The 19,968-nt window shown below is 56.6% G+C and overlaps 1 protein-coding gene and 1 pseudogene across 1 annotated transcript; one reads left to right on the forward strand and one right to left on the reverse strand.

Moving 5' to 3' along the window:
- Positions 1-13,123: 13,123 nt before the first annotated feature.
- Positions 13,124-13,275, reverse strand: LOC122910884 (annotated as a pseudogene).
- A 1,780-nt stretch (positions 13,276-15,055) lies between these two features.
- Positions 15,056-19,968, forward strand: TUBB4A (tubulin beta 4A class IVa). The gene is made up of 4 exons (XM_044254418.1): positions 15,056-15,190; positions 15,722-15,830; positions 15,943-16,053; positions 18,502-19,968. The coding sequence occupies exons 1-4, from the start codon at positions 15,134-15,136 to the stop codon at positions 19,557-19,559; spliced, it is 1,335 nt and encodes a 444-aa protein (XP_044110353.1). The 5' UTR covers positions 15,056-15,133; the 3' UTR covers positions 19,560-19,968.

Genomic DNA, 19,968 nt, shown 5'->3' on the forward strand with positions numbered 1-19,968 from the left:
GGCCGGCGGCGGGCGGCTGCAGCCGGGCCCGGGGCCCCGCGTTTTATAGAACTCAGGAAGCTGAGCTTTCCGGGGCGGAGCGCGTGGGGATCCCGGCTCCGCCTCGCGTCTGAAGTTTCCCTAACTTTCTCTTCTCTGAATCTCTCTCCGCTTTCCATCTGCTTTCTCGCCCTCTGAGGCCTACCCCACCGTTTCCTCTTCGTCCCCAGGTCTCTCCCTCCCGTGTCTCTCCGGTTATCTCTCTCCGCCTCTGCCTCTCTGCGGGTCTTGAACTCCGCATCGCCTCTTTGTGCCTCTCTCGCTCTTGATATGTTCCCGTCTCTGTGGACTGTCATCCGATGAGGTCTCAGGCGGTGTTTCCATCTCTGGCCTCATTATTTCTGTGGGTCTGTGTCTGTCTTTCTGGGTCTCTCTCTGTCTCTGACTCTCTGGTTTTCGGTTTCTTAGTCTCTCAGTCCTTCTCGTTCCTTCCTTCTTGCCATTCCCTAAGCCCCCATTCCTGGGGCTCACCCAGCGCTCCCCTAAATCCAGCATATGTGCAGAGGGGTCAGGAAACAGCCTCCACCACCTTCTCTGGAGCATAAACACCAACACCCCCCCATCCCGCCATTGGAACCCCGAGTGGCCAGCTCAGCAGTCCCCCCCCTCACCCTCCCTCACTTTCCCGGGGAGCCCTGGGCCTTTCCTGGCTTGCCCCCACCCACCCACCTGGATGCTTCCCGTCAGGGGCCCCTTCTAGACCCCACAAGCACAAGACTGGAGAGTCCAGGTAGAGAAATCCCCCTTACAGGGAAGGACAGTCTTGGCTAAAGCAGAGGAAACTCAAATTTCCCGTTCACTCTCCCCTGGTGGAGGCGGGGTGGGAGGAGGAGCAGAGCAGGGGTGAAAATTCGGACCCAAAAGAGGAAGCCACGTTAAATTGAGAGACAGGCAGCACTGGGAAAGCCCTGGGCTCCTGCAGAAGCCCGGCTCCGCAGCGGAAACTGGCCTGGCAAGGGATCTCCGAGCTGCCTTGATAGACAGCCGGGAAATGGACGGGAGGGGATGGGGGGCGGGCGGGATTTGGGCTCAACAGAATCATTATGGGATGCATTTTATTTTGTTGTGTTGGGCCTCCTTGGACAATGACGGGAAGCACGCAGTGATGCTGCTGGCTGTTGGTGTTGCCAGCAGGTGCTAAGTGCTTCCTGTATCTGAACTGTTTATAAAGTGTGACACCCCAGCTAGCGAGGCAGCCGCACCTGGGGATTTGTTAGTTATGCAAATTCTAGCACCGCAAACTAGACCTGTTGACACTCCGGGAGCAGAAGCTCAGTTGTGTGACACAGTGTGTGGCTGAGCCCTCCAGACCAGGATTCTGGCGCTGGCCTAAGTTAGAGATGCCGCACTGCCTTGTACCAGGGTCCTCCCTTCGCACCTGCCATCTCTCTGGCTGGAATATCTTTCCCAGGACAGCAGGCAGCACCTACCCAGGTTCAGGTGGGTAGACAGCATGAGCTGAGCACCAGGTTCTTCTGGCGCTTTCCTGAAAGCCCACTGCGGTGACTGCTCAGCGGTAGTTTTGAAACTAAACGGAGATTATTAGCCAGCAGGGCGGGAAGCCAATGTCTCCCCAGCAGAATTCCACCATCAGTATCCCCCAAGGCTCCCCGGCTGTGGTTAACATTCCCACCCCCTCCCAACCCCCCCCCCGCCGCCAACTCCAAAAGAGAGTGTGTGGGTGGCAGTTAACATTGAGGAGTTTGCTTCAAGCTGATCCCCGAAAGAGACACTAGCTTTTCTCCCTAGCAGGTGGAAAAACAGCCATTTCTTTTTTTTTTTTTAAGATTTTATTTTATTTGACAGACAGAGATCACAAGTAGGCAGAAAGAGAGAGAGAGAGAGAGAGAAGGAAGCAGGCTCCCCGCTGAGTGGAGAACCCATGCAGGGCTTGATCCCAGGACCCTAGGATCATGACCTGAGCCGAAGTCAGAGGCTGTAACTCACTGAGCCACCCAGGCGCCCCCCAAAACAGCCATTTCTAATGTTGCTTTTTGCTCAGGAGAGCCGGAAGGACAGTTTCTGGGCAGAGGAAGCCATCTGAGAGTAGAAGAATCACACTGGAAAACTGACCCCTGACTCCGAAGGCAGGAGCTGAAATTCTCCCCACCCCAACCCTCATCCTCACTCAGCACTCAGGACTGGAAAGATGGAACAGTAAAAGACCCCTCTCCTAGGAACCAAGCAGGAACCAATCCATTTATCATCAAGCCCTACCCCACAGCCCACCACAGCCAGGGAGCTGACCAAAGGAGGTGTTTGGAAGACCGCAAGCATCACCTTCTCTGAGGTCCCAAAAGAAAGCATCCTGCCCTCCGGTCTAAGGTCTATGGCCCCACGGTATTTCCTTGGTAGCATTTCCACCATCAGAAATATCCTCGCTCATTTTGTTTCCTGGCTTGTTATGCCCAGATTATCTCCTGGAATGTCACACCTCCATCTGCCCTAGAAAACTACCAGCCTCGATAATATTCCCTGAATGAATGAAGTACAGACAGTTGCCAGCATGGGCTCTAGAGATCAACAAATCACAGTCCACCACTGACACATTTTATTCATTCATCGTTTACACATTCATCATTTCTGGTTTTAGGTGGCGGAGAAACGTCAAAAGCAGAAGATTTCATGGTACGTGCAAATGACATGCAATTCAAATGTCAGCGTCCACAAATAAAGTTCAAAGGGCACACCCACACCGCAGTGCCCGTCCATTTCCATGTCGTACCTTTGCCGTAGTATGGCAGGGCTGAGCACTGAAAGAGAGACCGGCCCACAGAGCCCAAAATATTTACTCTCTCTGGTCCATCTTGAAGGCTCAATGGAGGGGAGCTGGCGTCGTCTGGTCTCTGACTCTTCCACAACCCCAATCCATGGTCCTTCCCAACAGGACCTAAGACGCCAAAGCTTGAAGTCACTTAGCCTCCATGACTCATGGTGACTGTTAGGAACTCCTTACACCCAGGGGCTTGATGGAGATCTATACATTCCCCCCAAGGAGGGGAAGCAGGTGCTGCCAGCCCGGGGAAGGCTCAGGCCACAGCCAGGGAGTGCCATGACGTGCTGCTGTGGTCGGGACATCTGAGCCAGGCAGCCCTGCCCAGCACGAGGCTCTCAGCATCACCCCCGCTAGCGCCCCACCTTCAGTGGAGTTGCACCTCTAGGCTCAGCGGTCTCCCCAAGGGGAGCGTGGGCCGTTTTCCTCACCCCTGGGGTAGGACCTGACTCCTCACCCTTACCACCATAGGGCTCAAGGGAGGGACTGGGCAGGAAGTAGTTGGAGGGAGGAGCACCTTGCCTCCCCACTAGGAGGCCCTGAGAACAGGTACCCCCTCCAGGAAGTGTGCCTTGATTTTTCCTAGCAAAATTCGTCTCCCTTTCCTTGGGTTCCACATGGCCCTTCAGCCCCTACCTGTGGCTGATACCCCCCACCCCAGCCGCCTCTGTCAACCTCCAGTTGGCCTGGATCCTCCGTCCCCCCCAGGAAAGAGGTGAAGCCTAACAGAGGACATCAGTGATGTTTGCTGAGTAAGTACACAAGTGAGAAGGCAAGCAAGTGAGGAAAGGACTGAATGTGGGTGTGGAAACAAGAAAAGAAGAAAGGGAAGGAAAGAACCTGATCGAATAGAGTTGGTCTTGAGCTATGGCAATGTGTTTTGGGCTTTTTGTTTGCTTGGGAATTTTTAAAAGATTGATTTATTTGACAGAGATCAAAGAGAGCACAAGTGGGGGGCGGGGGCGGCAGAGGGAGAAGCAGGCTCCCTGCTGAGCAAGGAGCCCAATACAGGACTTGACCCCAGGACACAGCGATCACAGGACCCGGGGATCATGAGCTGAAGGTAGACCCTTAACTGGCTGAGCCACCCAGGAGCCCCTAGCCATGACCATGTTAACAGGTGTTGAAGGAGGAAAGAAACACCGAAGGGGGAATCGTGTTGTACAAGTTAGCCAAATCTCTGGGAAAGCTGGGTTTGGGCCTCCTCAGCCCTAGATCGGCCAGGAAAGCATAGGGCCCAGCATACACCTGTATACACCACAGGTATTGTGTATACACTGCAACACACAGCAGTACAAAACAATTACACTTTGTGGAGTTAGGGGTGCACAACCAGCTGCTTTGGAATTGCATGATTCCAGTGTGACGCTGCATGTTTAGGACTGAGGAAGGGAGGGGGTCCCATGTGTGCACAGGTGTGTCTCTAACTGAGGAACAACAGAAGCACGAGATCCAAACTACTCGGGTTCCAATCCCAGCTCTGCCCCTTGCTCGTTGTGTGATCCTGAGCACATTCTCCCTTACCTATGCCTTGGTTTTCCCCTCGAAGATGTGTGGCTCACAGCGGTGACCACCTCCTGGGATTATCATCCAGGATAGGGAGCCAGAACGGTGTCCTACAAGCAGTAGGGGCCCAGCGAGGTTAGCCACCATTGCTGGCAGTCTGGTTCTCCTTGTGATTCGATGCCAGCGTCGATCTTGAGAACACACCACTAGGCTCCAAAAACGAGGGCAGACATCCCGGACGGAGAAACGGACAGGCGGGAATGTCTGTTGCAGAAGTGTTTTCAGGATGCAAATAGCCAAAGTCGTCATTAAAAAAGAAATGGCCAGGGTGCCTGGGTGGCTCAGTGGGTTAAGCCTCTGCCTTCGGCTCAGGTCATGATCTCGGGGTCCTGGGATGGAGCCCCACATGGGCTTTCTGCTCAGCAGGGAGCCTGCTTCCCCCTCTCTTTCTCTCTCTCTCTGCCTGCCTCTCTGCTGACTTGTGATCTCTCTCTGTCAAATAAATAAATAAAATCTTTTTAAAAACAACAAATAAAAATAAATAAATAAATGGCCAGAATAAGTCTGATAATCAAGCCGTGGAGAGGGTTGAGTCATCTCCTTGGGGCTCGATAAAGATCTCTAACTAAGGGTTAAGTACGCTGCAGGATGCTATGTACCAAGAATGCTGTTTTGTGTTAGAGCAGAGATGTAATTGCCACAGCAGATTTCTAGAAGGTATAGAAAAAAAAATAAAAAACACAGACACATACAGGATTTGGGGGTGAGCAATGTGGCTCTTTCACTGTATGTACTTTTGCCCGCTTGCATTTTCCATGTGCTACTGTTTTGCTTTGTTTTGGTTTTTTGATGTTAAGTACGGAATTGTGGTCAGGTGTGCACACACGTAGAAAGAAACCAGTAGCCTGAGCTGAAGAAGGGAAAATTTAGCACTAGTGACATCAAAGGCAGGAAATGGTGTTTCCCTGCTGAGAGCAGTAGAAGGGCACAGGGATGGGGAAGACCCCGGCCGACCAGGGCCAGCCCCTACGACCCCTCAGAAGGGACTGGCATGAGAAGCCAGAGGACTGTGCTGGGAAGGGAGACCTCCCACCCCAGGAAGGAAGTCGCAGCAGAGCCACAACCTGGAGGGACTCTCCAGCTCACCCAGGAAGGTAGCCACAAGGCAGACACACAGGGGTACAATAGGTGCCCCCATTCCAGTCATACACAATCATACAAATCAAGACACACTCAGACACACCGTATAGACACACACACTCTCTCTCTCTCACGCACACACACACACTCACACACACACTGAGACACATACCTGAACACATAATCATACATACACCAGGGCAGCCACTAAAGCTCGCCCCAGGCACACACAAGGACACGCCCATGGCCATGGGCACACCTACCCACTCACCCAAAACAGCCTCCAAGAGACTCAAACTCTTCGGGATACGCAATCAGAGACTCACAATATCAGACACCCAGAGGCCACCGAAGGCACGCAAGTCACACAGTGACACAAGCTGACCCAGAGAGACAGGCAAGACACTCGAAACAAAGGCACAAAGTACAAGGGAACACAACCAAAGGAACCCAGGCCCCATCCTTCAAACCGTCCAAGATCCACCACCCCCTAGTGGACCAGGCTCCACTTTCTCGAGGAACCTCTAGGTCTCTTGTCTTGGCAGCGGCACCCAGTGTAAGCCGCGGGCGACCCCTGCTGGACCAGGCGCCTCAACCCCGGGCTGCAAGGCCGGGGGACCGTGGGGGAAATCGTGGGGGCGTCTAGACTAAAAGACTAAAAGCTTCTAGGTCTTTGGCATCACATGCAAAGAACGGTGAGGAAAGAGCGTGGCGACCCGGGAGCAGGGAGGCGGGCGGCCGGAGCCTTACCAGGCCGACCTTCAACACCGGAACAGAGTCGGGAAGCCGGAGTGGGACGGAAGACCCTCGCCCGCCCCCTCCACGCAGCCTGCTCCGCGCCCCCGCGGGGTGCTGCTCGCGGTCCTGAGGAAAACCGAGGGAGCCGGAGGCGGACTCCCATTGGTCAAAGTGACGCGGTGAGGGCGCCCGCCCGGACCGGGCGACCCGTCGGCGCACAGAAAGGGGTGCCGGTCCGCCCCGGATGGCTCTCAGCCAGAAAGTGACCAACAAGCAATCACCCACGTTCTGGAATGCCCGGGGCGGAGACTGCTGGCGCAGGAGGAAAACCGACCAACTCCAATGTGACTTTGACCCTAAGAAGGGTGAGCCCGCCCCTTCCAGGTCCGACCTTTCTCACAAGCCCTGCCCATTCCCCAGCCCTCCCACTCGTTTTCCCCAGCCCCGCCCACTCCCCCACCTCATTGACACCCCCCCGGCTCCGCCCACTCCCCCCGTAATCCTTCCAGGCTCTGCCCCCTCCCCAAGTCCCGCCCATTTCCCCAGCCATCCCCTTCCAGGCCTCGCCCCCTCCCCATGTCCCGCCTACCGCTCCGTTATCTCCCTAGGCTCCGCCCACCCGTCCCCCTTTCGGGCCGGGCCAGCTCACCAAGTCCCGCCCACTACCCTGTCATCTCCCTAGGCTCCGCCTACTTCTCCAGTCATCAGCCTCCCAATCCCGCCCATTTCTCTGTAATCCTCTAGCTTGGGCCCCGTCCCCCATCAGCCTTCCAATCCCGCCCACTTCGTCGTCATCCTCAGACCCCGCCCACTAGCCCGGCTCTCAGACTCCCAGGTCCTGCCCACCCTCGGTTCCGCCCACTTTCCTTTCTCTTTAACTTCGGCGCGTTCCCCTCCCCCCTCAGCCTCCCAGGGAAGCCCTGCCCACTCTGCTGCCCCGCCTACTTTTCTACCTCTCGGTCCAGCCCCACCTTCTTCCCAGGCTCCGCCCTTCTATTTCCTATCTAAAAATCCTCTCGCATTTCCTGGGTCCCACTTTCGAGAACCCTGGGCCTCCTACCTGGGCTAATCCTTTACCATCCCCATCCCTAGTCTAACGGCCCTGCCCACAGTGGTCTTCACTGCCCAGGCCCCATCCAGCTCACGAACTCTAAACCCAGGCCGGGTGGGTGTGCCCACCCTGTCGTCCCCACAGTCGATAAATTCACCACATGCAATCCTGGCCTTGCCCCAGCCGGTGATCTGGGGGCCAGGGCCTGTGGCCTGGGGACCTGCTCAGACACTCCTGCCCTACCTGGGCCGCACACCTGGACCGCCATGTTGTTGGTGGCTTTGGAATGTTGTGTCTCCTGCTGGGTGAGCCCCTCCCCACCAGCCTTAAGGGTCCCCAGTGCCAACAGCCAAAAATCTGTAGAGGGGGTTCTCTCTGCCTGTTTTTATGCAAGGGTCTCTAGATTGGGGGCTGGCTGCATGCATATATGTGTGTGTGTGTGTACACAATCACACACACACACACACACACACACGTCACGTGACTTCGCGTCCCTGGACTCATCTGTGTATTTCCGGGATATCTGGGTCAGTGTGAGTCTGTGTGAATCGGGAAGAAAGGGTCTCTCCACAAGTGTGACTTTGGGAGTTTTCCTGTCTTCCTGGGTCTGTGTTCCCAGAAGAGCATTTGGCTATGCGTCTTTTTCCTTTTTGTCTGTCTTGCATTTATTTTCTCCCTTCAACCATTTTTTTTTCAGTCTTTCATATGATTTTGTTCGCTGTATGTCTATTTGAGTGGTATCTCTGAATCTGTCTGTGTGTCTGGAGGGGGGGGTGTCTGTATTGTGTACGTCTGTGTGTGTTTATGTGTCTGTTGTATGTGAGGCTCTGGGTCTCCCTCTGTGTCTGAGGTTGGTCTGTGTGGTGCTTGTATGCACGTGAGTGTAGGATTCCATGTACGCGTGCTCGGGCATGCATGTCACACACACGTGTGCCTCGGGTCTCTTTCCACATAGGGCTCGGTCTGTACTGAGGTCTGAGTGCAAGAGCTTATCTGTGTGTATCAGACGTGGTGGTGTGTACGTGTGTCTCTGGGCCTCTGTGTTGTGGGTTATGTTATTGTGTTTTCGTGCCATGTGTTGTATTGGCTTGGAGAGGTGTGTTCAGTGTGGGTGACCCCTACAATTGCACTTGGCTTATAGGCGCAGGCGCCTGACTGTGTAACTGGGTTGGGGTAGATATGATGGCATTTCTGTAGCCTGGTGCATGTCTGGGTCTCTGTGGGCCTACATGTGTTGTGGGTATATTGTTGCATTGTGTGCCTGCGTGTGTATATCTGAATCTGTGAGGAGGTCAGACTGGGTTTATTGTATTGTGTCATTGCGGACATCACCCCTCACTGGGAAGCGGAGGGCAGGCTGGGCCACAAGATTTGCCCTCTCAACCCAGGAAGGGAGTTGTGGGAAGCTGGATTCCAACTCCCTAGTCCCACCAGATTCAGTGGGCAGTAGGATGACAGGGTAGCAGGCCTGGGGGTGGGTCTTCTGACAGACAGCCTCAGACAGCGCCCCCTGCCCTCCCTGACGCGTGTCAGACCCTGCGCACACACAGCGTTCACACCGGCATCTCCCAGCTCAGCTACAGAGCCGCAGATAAAGGCACGAACACACACATACCACACTTCCGTGAACACACAGGACAGACTGGCCAGAAGGCCTAAGGGGAGTAAGCCTCGGGTCTACCTGCTTAACCTCCCTCTCCACGGTAAGGGGCTGGCCACCTTCACCCCATGCAGGGGTGGCAGGTCCTGGGCAAACTGTACCCCTTCTTCTGGCAAACTGTGGGCCAGAGCCAGGAGGAGGTACCCACTCTTCCTAATACAATGGAAAGCCTACGTTTCTCAAGGAAAAGGACAGGCCCACCCTTTGTTGACACAGAAGAGCCTGAAGCACAGGAGGAAGCTCAGCCCCTCCCCCGCCCCCAGACAGGGAAGCCCACCCCTCACATTCGTAAAGCAGGATGTCCTACTGCTCCCTTTCCTGGGGAGTCGGGAAACCTCCCTCTTTCAAACCTAGAGGGAACATCCTGCCTCTTTACCCTGGTGAAGGGGGAAGCCCCACCATTTTCAGGCCTGTGGGAGGAAGTCTGCCCGTTTCCGGTATAGCAGGAAGTCCCGCCCCTTTAGATACGGGACTCCTGCCCGTGTCCGACATAAAATAGGGGGATGTCCCACCCTTTTTCTTGGTGAAATGGGAAGCCATGCCCTTCCGCCCGGTGTAGTGGGAAACCAGCCCCGCCCCGCCTTTCCACATTAAGTGGGAAATACAGTCCGTCTGAGACAAAGGGTTGGGGCTTCCCGAGCCTGTGGCACCTGTGCCCCATGGTGCTGAGCCCTCCCCACTCCGGTGTGGCTCACAGATCCTCCTGGGAGAGATGCTCTGGGTCCAGGACCTGCATCTGAGCTCACCAGCCTTCGTGAGCAGCACCCACGTGGCCGTGGTCCCCAGGCACCTGGGCAACTTCATATTTGGTGGCCCATGGGTCACTTAAGGCCCCAATTCCCGCCCGACCCCGCTTCCTTCAACCAGAAAAGGAGCTACCTTACCAGTGATACCTGCACCTGCTCCCGAAGATGTCCTCTATGTCAGGCAGGTGGTTGGGCAATGAGGGGAACCCAGGAGGTAGCCCCACCACACCCGAGCCCCATCTGAGTTCAGCCATTGTCAGACCTCCCCCACCCATCTCCTAGAAAGTTCTTCCATTCTGAGCACGCCTCTGTGGAGATGGACTCCACCGTGTATCTGGTGGTGAGTGTAAGCGGGAGGCGGGCCACACGCCAGGCAAGGCCAGAGAATGTTCCGTTGTCCTCCTCCCCCTCCCCACACACGCTTGGTGCCAGCAGTGCCAGGCACGGCCTCCACAGACTGGTGTGCGCCCCTAGAGTTGGGCGGGCGAGAATGGGGAGGGCCCATCTCCTCTTAAGGCTCATTCAGCATCCCTGTCCTAGAACAGCAACTTCCAGAACTCCCTGTCTCCCCCTCTCTGCAGCTGGAGAGGGCCTGTGCCAGGCTGGGTTTTCATGCCCAGGGATGGGCTCTGCCAAGGGCAGGGGGAAGGGAGATCAGACCCAGTGGAGGTGGAGGTCTAAGGTCTGGGCAGTGAAGTGACAGGAGTAGTGGTGGGGGGGAGGTGCTGGGGGAAGGGAGCCTCTGGAAAGGAGTCAAGGACTCACAGAGCCAGAGGACAAAGCAAGCACACACTCGAGTGGGGCCATCAGATTGCACACATCGGAGTCAGCCCCGAGCATCTGGGCAACGTGGTGGGCAGACACAATGGCACAGACAGAGGCCAGGCCAAGGAGCGCGTCACAGTCACACGACTCATACCAGCTACTGGTCACGCCAGCAACATTTTCCTCCTGAAGGATAAGACCATACAAATACCAGCTCTTTTTCATTTTTCTATTTTTAAAGACCAAGCAACAAAGTAACTACCGCCTGCCGAAGTGATAAACGATCAGGGGCTTTGGAGCTGGAGTGTATGGACTTTATTCCTAGCCTCCACTGTGTATGAGATAGTAAACCCCCTAAAGCCTCCAATTCCGCATCTGTAAAATGGACTTGCAAACAGCACCTGCCTGCTAGGGCTGTGGTTTCATGGGCTCAGACTTGAATGAGCTGACACACTCAAAGCACCTCGAACAGGATCTGGCTTAAACATCACTCTTATCCTTACTAATAGACAAAACAGACTGCATCCCCGAGGTGGATCGGGGGTTGGCGTGCATGTCGGCAATCCCTCGAGGCTTACAGATGGGGTGGCAATGTAGCCCCCACATGCTGGACGGGTCACATAGAACTAGAAGGGGGGCATTCCCTGGTTTTGCAGACCTCAGAAAGGGTGGTCACTTTATAGTGCGCAGAATGTTCTAGGTCTCTGGGAATTCTCCACCTCTTGAGGATTCCCCAAGTGCTGATGCCGGATTTCTCCCTGAAATGCTCAACAGCCATGTCCCTATTCCTCCTGCTCATTCCAAGGAAGTAAATTAACCTGGCATTTTAAAATGGGACTTCTTTTGTTTTCTGTTTTCCATTTCAAAATCGGGAGCCCTATGCCTGCTTTTGGAAGGCTCCCTGATGAGACCGGCTCTTTCAGTTGGAGATGTGACAGGGACCAGAGGCAGGAGTACTGGGCCACAGTATGAGCCTCCCCATAGGGTCTCACCTGACTGCGCAGGAAACCCTCGGTTCAGCATCCTCCGTTTCTCCCAGCGCTGGCGTGTCGTTACTAGCATAGCTCTCCCACAGTGATGGTTTCAGGGACCAGAGCCAATAGCCTCTTTGGATGCAAGAAATCCATTTCCATACAAAACTGGCAAGATAGAATCCCCTACCTCACACCATGGCTGCCTGGGCAGGCAGGTGGATGCAAAAATGCAGCCGCAGGGGGCGCCTGGGTGGCTCAGTGGGTTAAAGCCTCTGCCTTCAGCTCTGGTCATGATCCCAGGGTTCTTGGATCAAGCCCCGCATCAGGCTCTCTGCTCAGCGGGGAGCCTGCTCCCCTCCCCCACCTGCCTCTCTGCCTACTTATAATCTCTGCCTGTCAAATAAATAAAATAAAACTTTTTTAGGGGCCCCTGGGTGGCTCAGTGGTTAAAGCCTCTGCTTTCGGCTCAGGTCATGATCCCAGGGTCCTGGGATCGAGCCCCACATCAGGCTCTCTGCTCAGCGGAGAGTCTGCTCCCTCCTCTCTCTCTGCCTGCCTCTCTGCCTACTTGTGATCTCTGTCAAATAAATAAAATCTTAAAAAAAAAAAGAAAAAAAAAACTTTTTTAAAAAATGCAGCCACAGGGGCGCCTGGGTGGCTCAGTGGGTTAAAGCCTCTGCTTTCGGCTCGGGTCATGATCCCAGGGTCCTGGGATCGAGCCCCACATCGGGCTCTCTGCTCGACAGGGAGCCTGCTTCCTCCTCTCTCTCTGCCTGCCTCTCTGCCTACTTGTGATCTCTGTCAAATAAAAATTTTTAAAAAATCTTAAAAATGCAGCCACAGGGTAGAGTCCCTGTCCACAGCCACTCCCGGGGCTCCGAGATGCTGCCCACCTGCCCCCCAGCTCTGTGGGTAGGCTGGCACCTGGAGACAGAAAACCCAGTTCTCCATGACCCATCATACAGCCCCTTTTCTTGCCCCTGGCTCTATTCACTGGCTACATCCGGATCTTGGGACTCCTGGCACCACCCCTATAATCTGGTCTCCAGATTCCCGCAAGGAGTCCTGATGGCTTTCTGGGTGCCAGGTGATACCATGCTACCAGGGAGGGTCTGTTTGCCTGGAGGCCATGGTACACCCGGCACTTTTTAGCTCCCGGGAAGGAAGCATGGGAGAGGCCAGACGTAGGAGCTGCAGCCATGAGGGACAGACAGAGGACATCAGCCCACCCAACGCTCTTCCCCCACTCTTCCCAGCAGGCTCTCTCCATCTCTGGCATTGCCAGGTCCCAGAAGCTCTAGGTGCTAGCAGCGCCTTGCTCTCCTTTCTCTCCCTCCCTTGCCCTCCCAACACTGTTCCAAAGACCACCAGGGAACCCAAGGGATGCCCTGATGCAGAGAGAGGTCAAGGGCACAGCAGGGCCATACTCTCTGGAAACTGTTTCTTTCCAGGTGGGTTAATCCAGGAAACCCTGCTCTCTAGGGCTTAGTCCATAACCCAGATCAATCCTGCCTTAGTGGGGTGACACAGGAAACCCCATTTTTCTGGGGCTGACCCCCAATTTAGGCCCTCCCAGCAGAGCCATTTCCATTTGGATGTTTTGGGGGGGGGGTTTTAGGACTCTTGGTATGTTAAAAAATTTTTTTAAGAAATGCCAACATGGAGTTTATGAACTTTTGATACATATTAACTTGGGCCAGTGAACCTCCATGTCTTCAGGATCAACTGTTACCAACACACTGGGTCATAACCTCAAAGGTCTAAATCAGGGTTTCTCTACTTTGGCCTTATTGACATTTAGGGTTTCGATACTTCTTTGCAATTAGCAATAATCGCGCCTCGGATAAACCTCATTGGCTACGATACTGCCACTGCGCAAAGCTATGCATTAGGGTGTTGAGCAGCAAGCAACTCCCTGGATTACAGAATCCCACCGATTCCCCCCCGCCCACCCAAAGAGACACTGCCTTCATGACCTCCAGACCTACTGAGGCCCTGCGGCAGGCATTTAAGTACACATCTGAGTGGGGCAGTTAGAGGAAGTGACTCACAGACCCGGTGTGTGGGGGGGGTCCCCCTGGTCTATACCGTGTAACAGCTAACCCACCAGAAATCTATTCTGAGGTCTAGAGTGAGCTAGGGGGGTCTCAGTTTTTTCCCACTTGGCAACACAAGGTTTCCCAGAACTCAACACTACTGCCATTGGGTGCCAGATCATTCTTGGGACCCTGGAGGGGTTGTACAGTCCTGGGCACTGTAGAATGTTTTGGTGACATTCATCCACTAGATGCCAGTAGCGCACGTACACACCCCATCCAGGCATGACATTGTCAAGTGTCCCCAGGGAGGGCAGAATCACCCCCTGTTGAAAACCAAGGGGGATGGTGTCAAAACCAAAAGCCACGGGCCAATGTGAGGCCCCAGGCACACTGCCAACCCGCATGATCTCACCCCCCCCACCCCACAGTAGCTGGAAACCACAGGGCATGTGGAGGAGGTGAGGAGGAGGCTTCCTGGGAAAGGCAGAGCTAGAGGTCAGGAGAAGGTGGCCCCAAGAGGTCTGGCCTTCCCTTGAGGGTCAGCACAGGAAGTCCCTCCCAGCCCCATCACGACCGTAACACTAACAGCTACAATTTCTTGTTTACTCTTCGCAGAAAAAAATGGAGCCGGCTTGCTGTTAACTGGGCCCTCTCATGGGGCCCTCCCACTGGCCCTACAGGCGGGCATTCTTCACTGCCCCATCTTGCAGATAAGGAAATTCAGCCAAAGACAAAGTGGCCTGTGCAAGGTCATAGAGCTAACAAGAAATGCAAAGATAGCGCAGGCCTTGTGATGAATGACAATACTGGAGCAGAGAGGGGTCTATGGGGGGGGGGGGCGAGGCAGCCCCCAGGGGCGGGAAGGGGGTGCTCATCATCCACCCCATGCAGAGTCCCACTAGAAGTCTTACTCCTTGATGTTCAACCCCAGGCAAGGCTGGGGCTGCCCCAACTGCCACGACCCAAAGCCCGGGGGGGGGGGCGGGGGGGGCGGGCACCGTGTTCGCTACAACCTCCATCACCTTCCAGAAGCATCCCCAGCCAAACGTGGAAGAAAAATCTTGCTACTTACTATGCGGCTTCAAGTCCTCCGGGGACTGACCGCCCCCCCCCTCCCAAAACACACCGCAACTCCGGAGCCCCCCGCGCGGCCCCACTAGGAGTCCTCTCAGTTGACGCCAGAGACCTAAATGGAATGGGGAGGCAGGCCACGGATGAGAAACTGAGGCAGGGCCGCCCTGGGGGGTGGGTGGGAGGAGGGCAGGGGAGAGGCCGGCTGTCTCGGGTGCTTGTTTAGCCGTATCTCCCCAGGAGCCGGGTCACCAGGCCCGCTGGGAGCCGGCGGGTGGGAGGAGGAGATGGTCCGGTGGAGTTTGGGGGGCTTCATCCCACGGCCTGCGGTGGAGAAACAAGTGGCCCTGGCGTGGCCCCGCCGGTGCCCCGGAGGTCTCCAGGCGCTGGACGTGGTGGTGTGTGGGGGGGGGATCCCTCCACCCTCTCAACCTCCGTCCCGGGGCGGGACCAGGGGGCGGAGCGGGCCGGTGACCCGCCGTGACGCGGGCCCCGCCCGCTCATATAGAGGCGCCCCGGGGCCGCAGGGACCGTGCTTCGCCGCCGCCGCCGCAGCGTCTGCCTCGCGTCCCGCCACCGCAGCTCCCCCATCAGCGCCGCCGCCGCCGCGTCCACCATCAGCGCCACCGCCATGCGGGAGATCGTGCACCTGCAGGCCGGCCAGTGCGGCAACCAGATCGGAGCCAAGGTGCGCGGGGGATGGGGCGTCGGAGACCGCCGGGAGTAGCGGAGCGGGTCCGCGAGCTCTGCAGAGGTCCCCTACCTTGGGCCCTTCGGAGGGATGGGGTCCCCAGGAGGCCAGCACCCCAGGGACGGCTGGGGGAGGGGGGCGGGGGCAGAGCCAGGCCGGGAACAAAGAGGGCGATGGGGGTGGGGCAGAGCCCTCTGTCCGCTGGCCACAGCTGGCTTCACAGCTGGCCCACTGTCCTCTTCACATGCACAAAGAGACCCTGCCCCTCCCCGCGGCTGCAGCCTAGGCGAGCTGACGCCGGCAGTATAGGCTGGGGTGATGACTCTGCCCCACCCCGCCCCCACCTCTCCCTTCTTGCTGCCTCATCCCTGCCTCCCCACCATGCCTCCCAGTCCCCCATTCACCTTGCTGGGATACAGGTTGGCAGCTGGGGAGGTCGCTGGAGGTCGTGGACCCAGAGACAGGGACAGGCCTGGCCTCCTGTTTCCCTTCCCTCTGCCCTTAACACCAAAACCGCCATCGCTCTAGTTTTGGGAGGTCATCAGCGACGAGCATGGCATCGACCCCACCGGCACATACCACGGGGACAGTGATCTGCAGCTGGAGAGAATCAACGTGTACTACAATGAGGCCACAGGTAGGGCTCAGGGGCACCTGCCAGAGTGCGCGGGCCAGGAGGCCGGGAGGGGACAGGATGCTGGTTCCTGGCACTCCCGCACCCCAGCTGCCCTCCATCTGCTTCCCTGCAGGAGGAAATTACGTTCCCAGAGCCGTGCTGGTGGACCTGGAGCCTGGCACCATGGACTCTGTCCGCTCTGGCCCATTTGGCCAGATCTTCCGGCCTGACAACTTTGTGTTTGGTGAGTTTTAGGCAAGAGAAGCCCCCTCCTCGTTCCTTTTACTTCCAAATGCTTGGTGAAAATTCTTCACATGGCATGGGAAACTCAGTGGTAATCACAGGGACCCACAGCCCAGTGGGGGAGATGACAGGGCAGTCAGGGCTGTGACAGGGGACACACAGGCCACTGTGGGAGTCCAGGACGGGCATGTGATATGGGGGAGGGTGCAGAGAAGACTTCCTGGAGGAGGTGGCATTTGAATTTAACAGTATGGACCTGAGCCAGACTGCCTGTGTGAAAATGCCAGCTCTGCCATTTCATGCATTCCACAAATAATTTATCGAGCACCTACCACATGCCAGAAGCGGTACCCCCAGATGGACAAAGCAGATGAAACTCTACCCTAAGGGACCCAACCTCCTGATGGAGGGAGATGGGCAACAGAGAAGATAAATAAGTACAAGTCAGCCACTGATTGAGTCAGCTGGGGGACGTCCACCGGGCTCTTTAATCTCTCTGTGCCCCAGTCTCCACATCTTTAAAATAAGGGTTATAAAAAAGACCTACTCTTCGGGATCTCAGGATGGCCAGGCTTAAAGCCATTAATGTGTGTAAAGCACTTAGAACAATGCCCAGCAGAGAGCACAAGGTAAATAAGCAAGTGTTGTTTTCACCATCATCGTCAGTTTCTGCAGTCTAAAACAGCAGTGCCAAGAAGCACTGAAGGGAGGAAAGGTGTGCGAGCCAGAGGGAACAGCACGTGAAAACAACAAGACACATTTGCAGCACTCAGGCTCAAGGAGCAAGCACGCTCCGTGAACAACTTTCTCTGAAACCTTTCCCAGCGCCTCCTAGGTCAGGCCGGCTGCATAACGCCCACTTGGCCTCAGACCCCAAGCTCCACCCTCTCCCCCAGCACCCCAGGGAACCTCTCTTCCTCAGAGCCGGTTTAAAGTCTGAAGTCTAGGCATTGACAGAACAAGCTGTGTGACCTTGGACAAGCGACTTCCCCTCTCTGGTCTATGTGATGATTCAGCAATCAAATCAGTAATGATATGTATCAATATCATGATACGATACGATCAATATGATCAGTATCAGTAATGATACGGCGTGGGTATGGCGCACAATATGTCCTGAGGATCTAGCTGTGGAAGGACTAAATAATGTTGGCCAAAGGATGTGAGGGATTCTAGGATGACCACGGTTGGCTCCATCGGGGCTAAGAGAGTCTATGGTCTCTGGGAGAGAGGGTAGGGAAGGCAGTGGAGCCAGCTGGCAATCCTATTTTCTCTAAGGCAGTGACATGGCACAGAGACCTGAAGGAAGAGTCAACCATGTGAATACCTGGGGGGGAGGGCATCCCAGGCAGCAGAACAGTGGGTGCAAAGGTCCTGGGGTGGCATCAGGTCTGGTGTGCTGGAGAAACAGCAAGGAGGCCTGTGTGGCCAGAGCAGAGTAGCAAGGGGGAGAGAGGGAGGAGGTGAGAGCAGGGAGGTGACAGGGTAGGGGTAGGTTATTCAGAGCCCTGTGGGCTGCAGGGAGGACTTTGCCTGTGTCTTGAGGGGGTGGGAGCCCTGGAGGTTTGTGGGTAGAGGGGGGTAACCTGACTCGGGTGCTCACAGACACCCTCTGGCGGCTTGGAGGAGAACAGACTTTGTGGGAATAAGAGATGGCGATGAGGGTGGGAACCAGTCCAGGGCAGGGTTGATGAGGTCACACCAGTGTGGAGTCAGAGGAGAGGGGATGAGAAATATTACCTTTTTGTGAAAATACCAGCACGAATTCTAATGCTAATCCTTGTCCTCCTGGAGCTCACACTTCCCTGTGAGATTACAGACAATAAACATGATTAATAGGACAGCACAGGTTTGTCAGTGTTTGTGGGGAGAGTAAGCAGGCAAGAGGGATAAAAAATGGGAAAGGGTCCAGTTGTCTATAGGGTGATCAGGGAGAGCCTCACTGAGGGTGATAAGGTCCTGAAGGAGGTGAGAGAGCCACATGGGTATCTGCTGGAAGAGCATTTCAGGCAGATGGAATGCATGTGCAAAGGCCCTGGGGCAAAAAATGTGCCTGGTGTGTTGGAGGGACAGCAAGGAGGACCCTGTGGCTGGAGCAGAGTTATGGGGGGAGGGAGAAAAGTGGGGGGGGCAGTGAGGAAGTGGCCCGTCCTGCAGGGCCTTGCAGGCTGAGGAGAAGACCTGGGTTTTTACTAAAAAGTGGAGCTGGTTTTTGAGCTGAAGTGGGATGGCTTTGAGCCGTAGTGGGGCATGAATCGATTCGGGTTTTACCCAAATCCCTCTGGCTGCTGGATGAAGAGAGGCAAGGAGGAAAGCAGAGAGAAAGATTAACAATCATCCTAACGAAATAACCTCGTTATCCACCCCCGAGCATGGCCGGGGTGGCAAGGAGGGCGAGCTCTCCCCATAACCGCGGGGCATGCCCCCTCCCCGCCCCTCCCCTCCGCAGGCCAGTCGGGAGCCGGCAACAACTGGGCCAAGGGCCACTACACGGAGGGCGCCGAGCTGGTGGACGCCGTCCTGGACGTGGTCCGGAAGGAGGCGGAGAGCTGCGACTGCCTGCAGGGCTTCCAGCTGACCCACTCGCTGGGCGGCGGCACGGGGTCCGGGATGGGCACGCTGCTCATCAGCAAGATCCGCGAGGAGTTCCCGGACCGCATCATGAACACCTTCAGCGTGGTGCCGTCGCCCAAGGTGTCGGACACGGTGGTGGAGCCCTACAACGCCACGCTGTCGGTGCACCAGCTGGTGGAGAACACGGATGAGACCTACTGCATCGACAACGAGGCCCTGTACGACATCTGCTTCCGCACCCTGAAGCTGACCACGCCCACCTACGGCGACCTCAACCACCTGGTGTCGGCCACCATGAGCGGCGTCACCACCTGCCTGCGCTTCCCGGGCCAGCTGAACGCCGACCTGCGCAAGCTGGCCGTGAACATGGTGCCCTTCCCGCGCCTGCACTTCTTCATGCCGGGCTTCGCGCCGCTCACCAGCCGCGGCAGCCAGCAGTACCGCGCGCTCACGGTGCCCGAGCTCACGCAGCAGATGTTCGACGCCAAGAACATGATGGCCGCCTGCGACCCGCGCCACGGCCGCTACCTGACCGTGGCCGCCGTCTTCCGCGGCCGCATGTCCATGAAGGAGGTGGACGAGCAGATGCTGAGCGTGCAGAGCAAGAACAGCAGCTACTTCGTCGAGTGGATCCCCAACAACGTGAAGACGGCCGTGTGCGACATCCCGCCGCGGGGGCTCAAGATGGCCGCCACCTTCATCGGCAACAGCACGGCCATCCAGGAGCTGTTCAAGCGCATCTCCGAGCAGTTCACCGCCATGTTCCGGCGCAAGGCCTTCCTGCACTGGTACACGGGCGAGGGCATGGACGAGATGGAGTTCACCGAGGCCGAGAGCAACATGAACGACCTGGTGTCCGAGTACCAGCAGTACCAGGACGCCACGGCCGAGGAGGGCGAGTTCGAGGAGGAGGCCGAGGAGGAGGTGGCCTAGGGCCCCCAGGAACCTGGAACCTCGCGGCTGCTGCTTCCGCTTCCGCTTGCTTCCGCTTCCGCTTCCGCCCGGGCCCTAGCTGACCTTTGATCCGTGAGCCTTCCTTCCCCTCCCCCGCCCGCGCTCCTGCTCCTGGACCTCCCCCAAGAACCCCAATGGCGCCCCCAGACCTATGAGCCCCAGTTGACTGTCGTCCACCCCTCCTGCTGAGCTGCCCCTCACCTCTGATCTCTGGCTCCCCCGAGCGTCCCTTCCCTCCCCTCCAGCTCTCGCCAACCTCGGTTTCCCCTGCAGGGGTGGTGGAGGGCGGCCGCTGCTGCAGCCTGGGAGCGTGCGTGCCAAAGGCGCTGTGCCCTCGACCCTCCGGCCTCCCTTGGCCTCTGCTTAATAAACGGTGTCCTGCCCTGTT

This window comes from Neovison vison, chromosome 6 (genome assembly GCF_020171115.1).
Source record: "Neovison vison isolate M4711 chromosome 6, ASM_NN_V1, whole genome shotgun sequence".
Lineage (NCBI taxonomy): Eukaryota > Metazoa > Chordata > Mammalia > Carnivora > Mustelidae > Neogale > Neogale vison.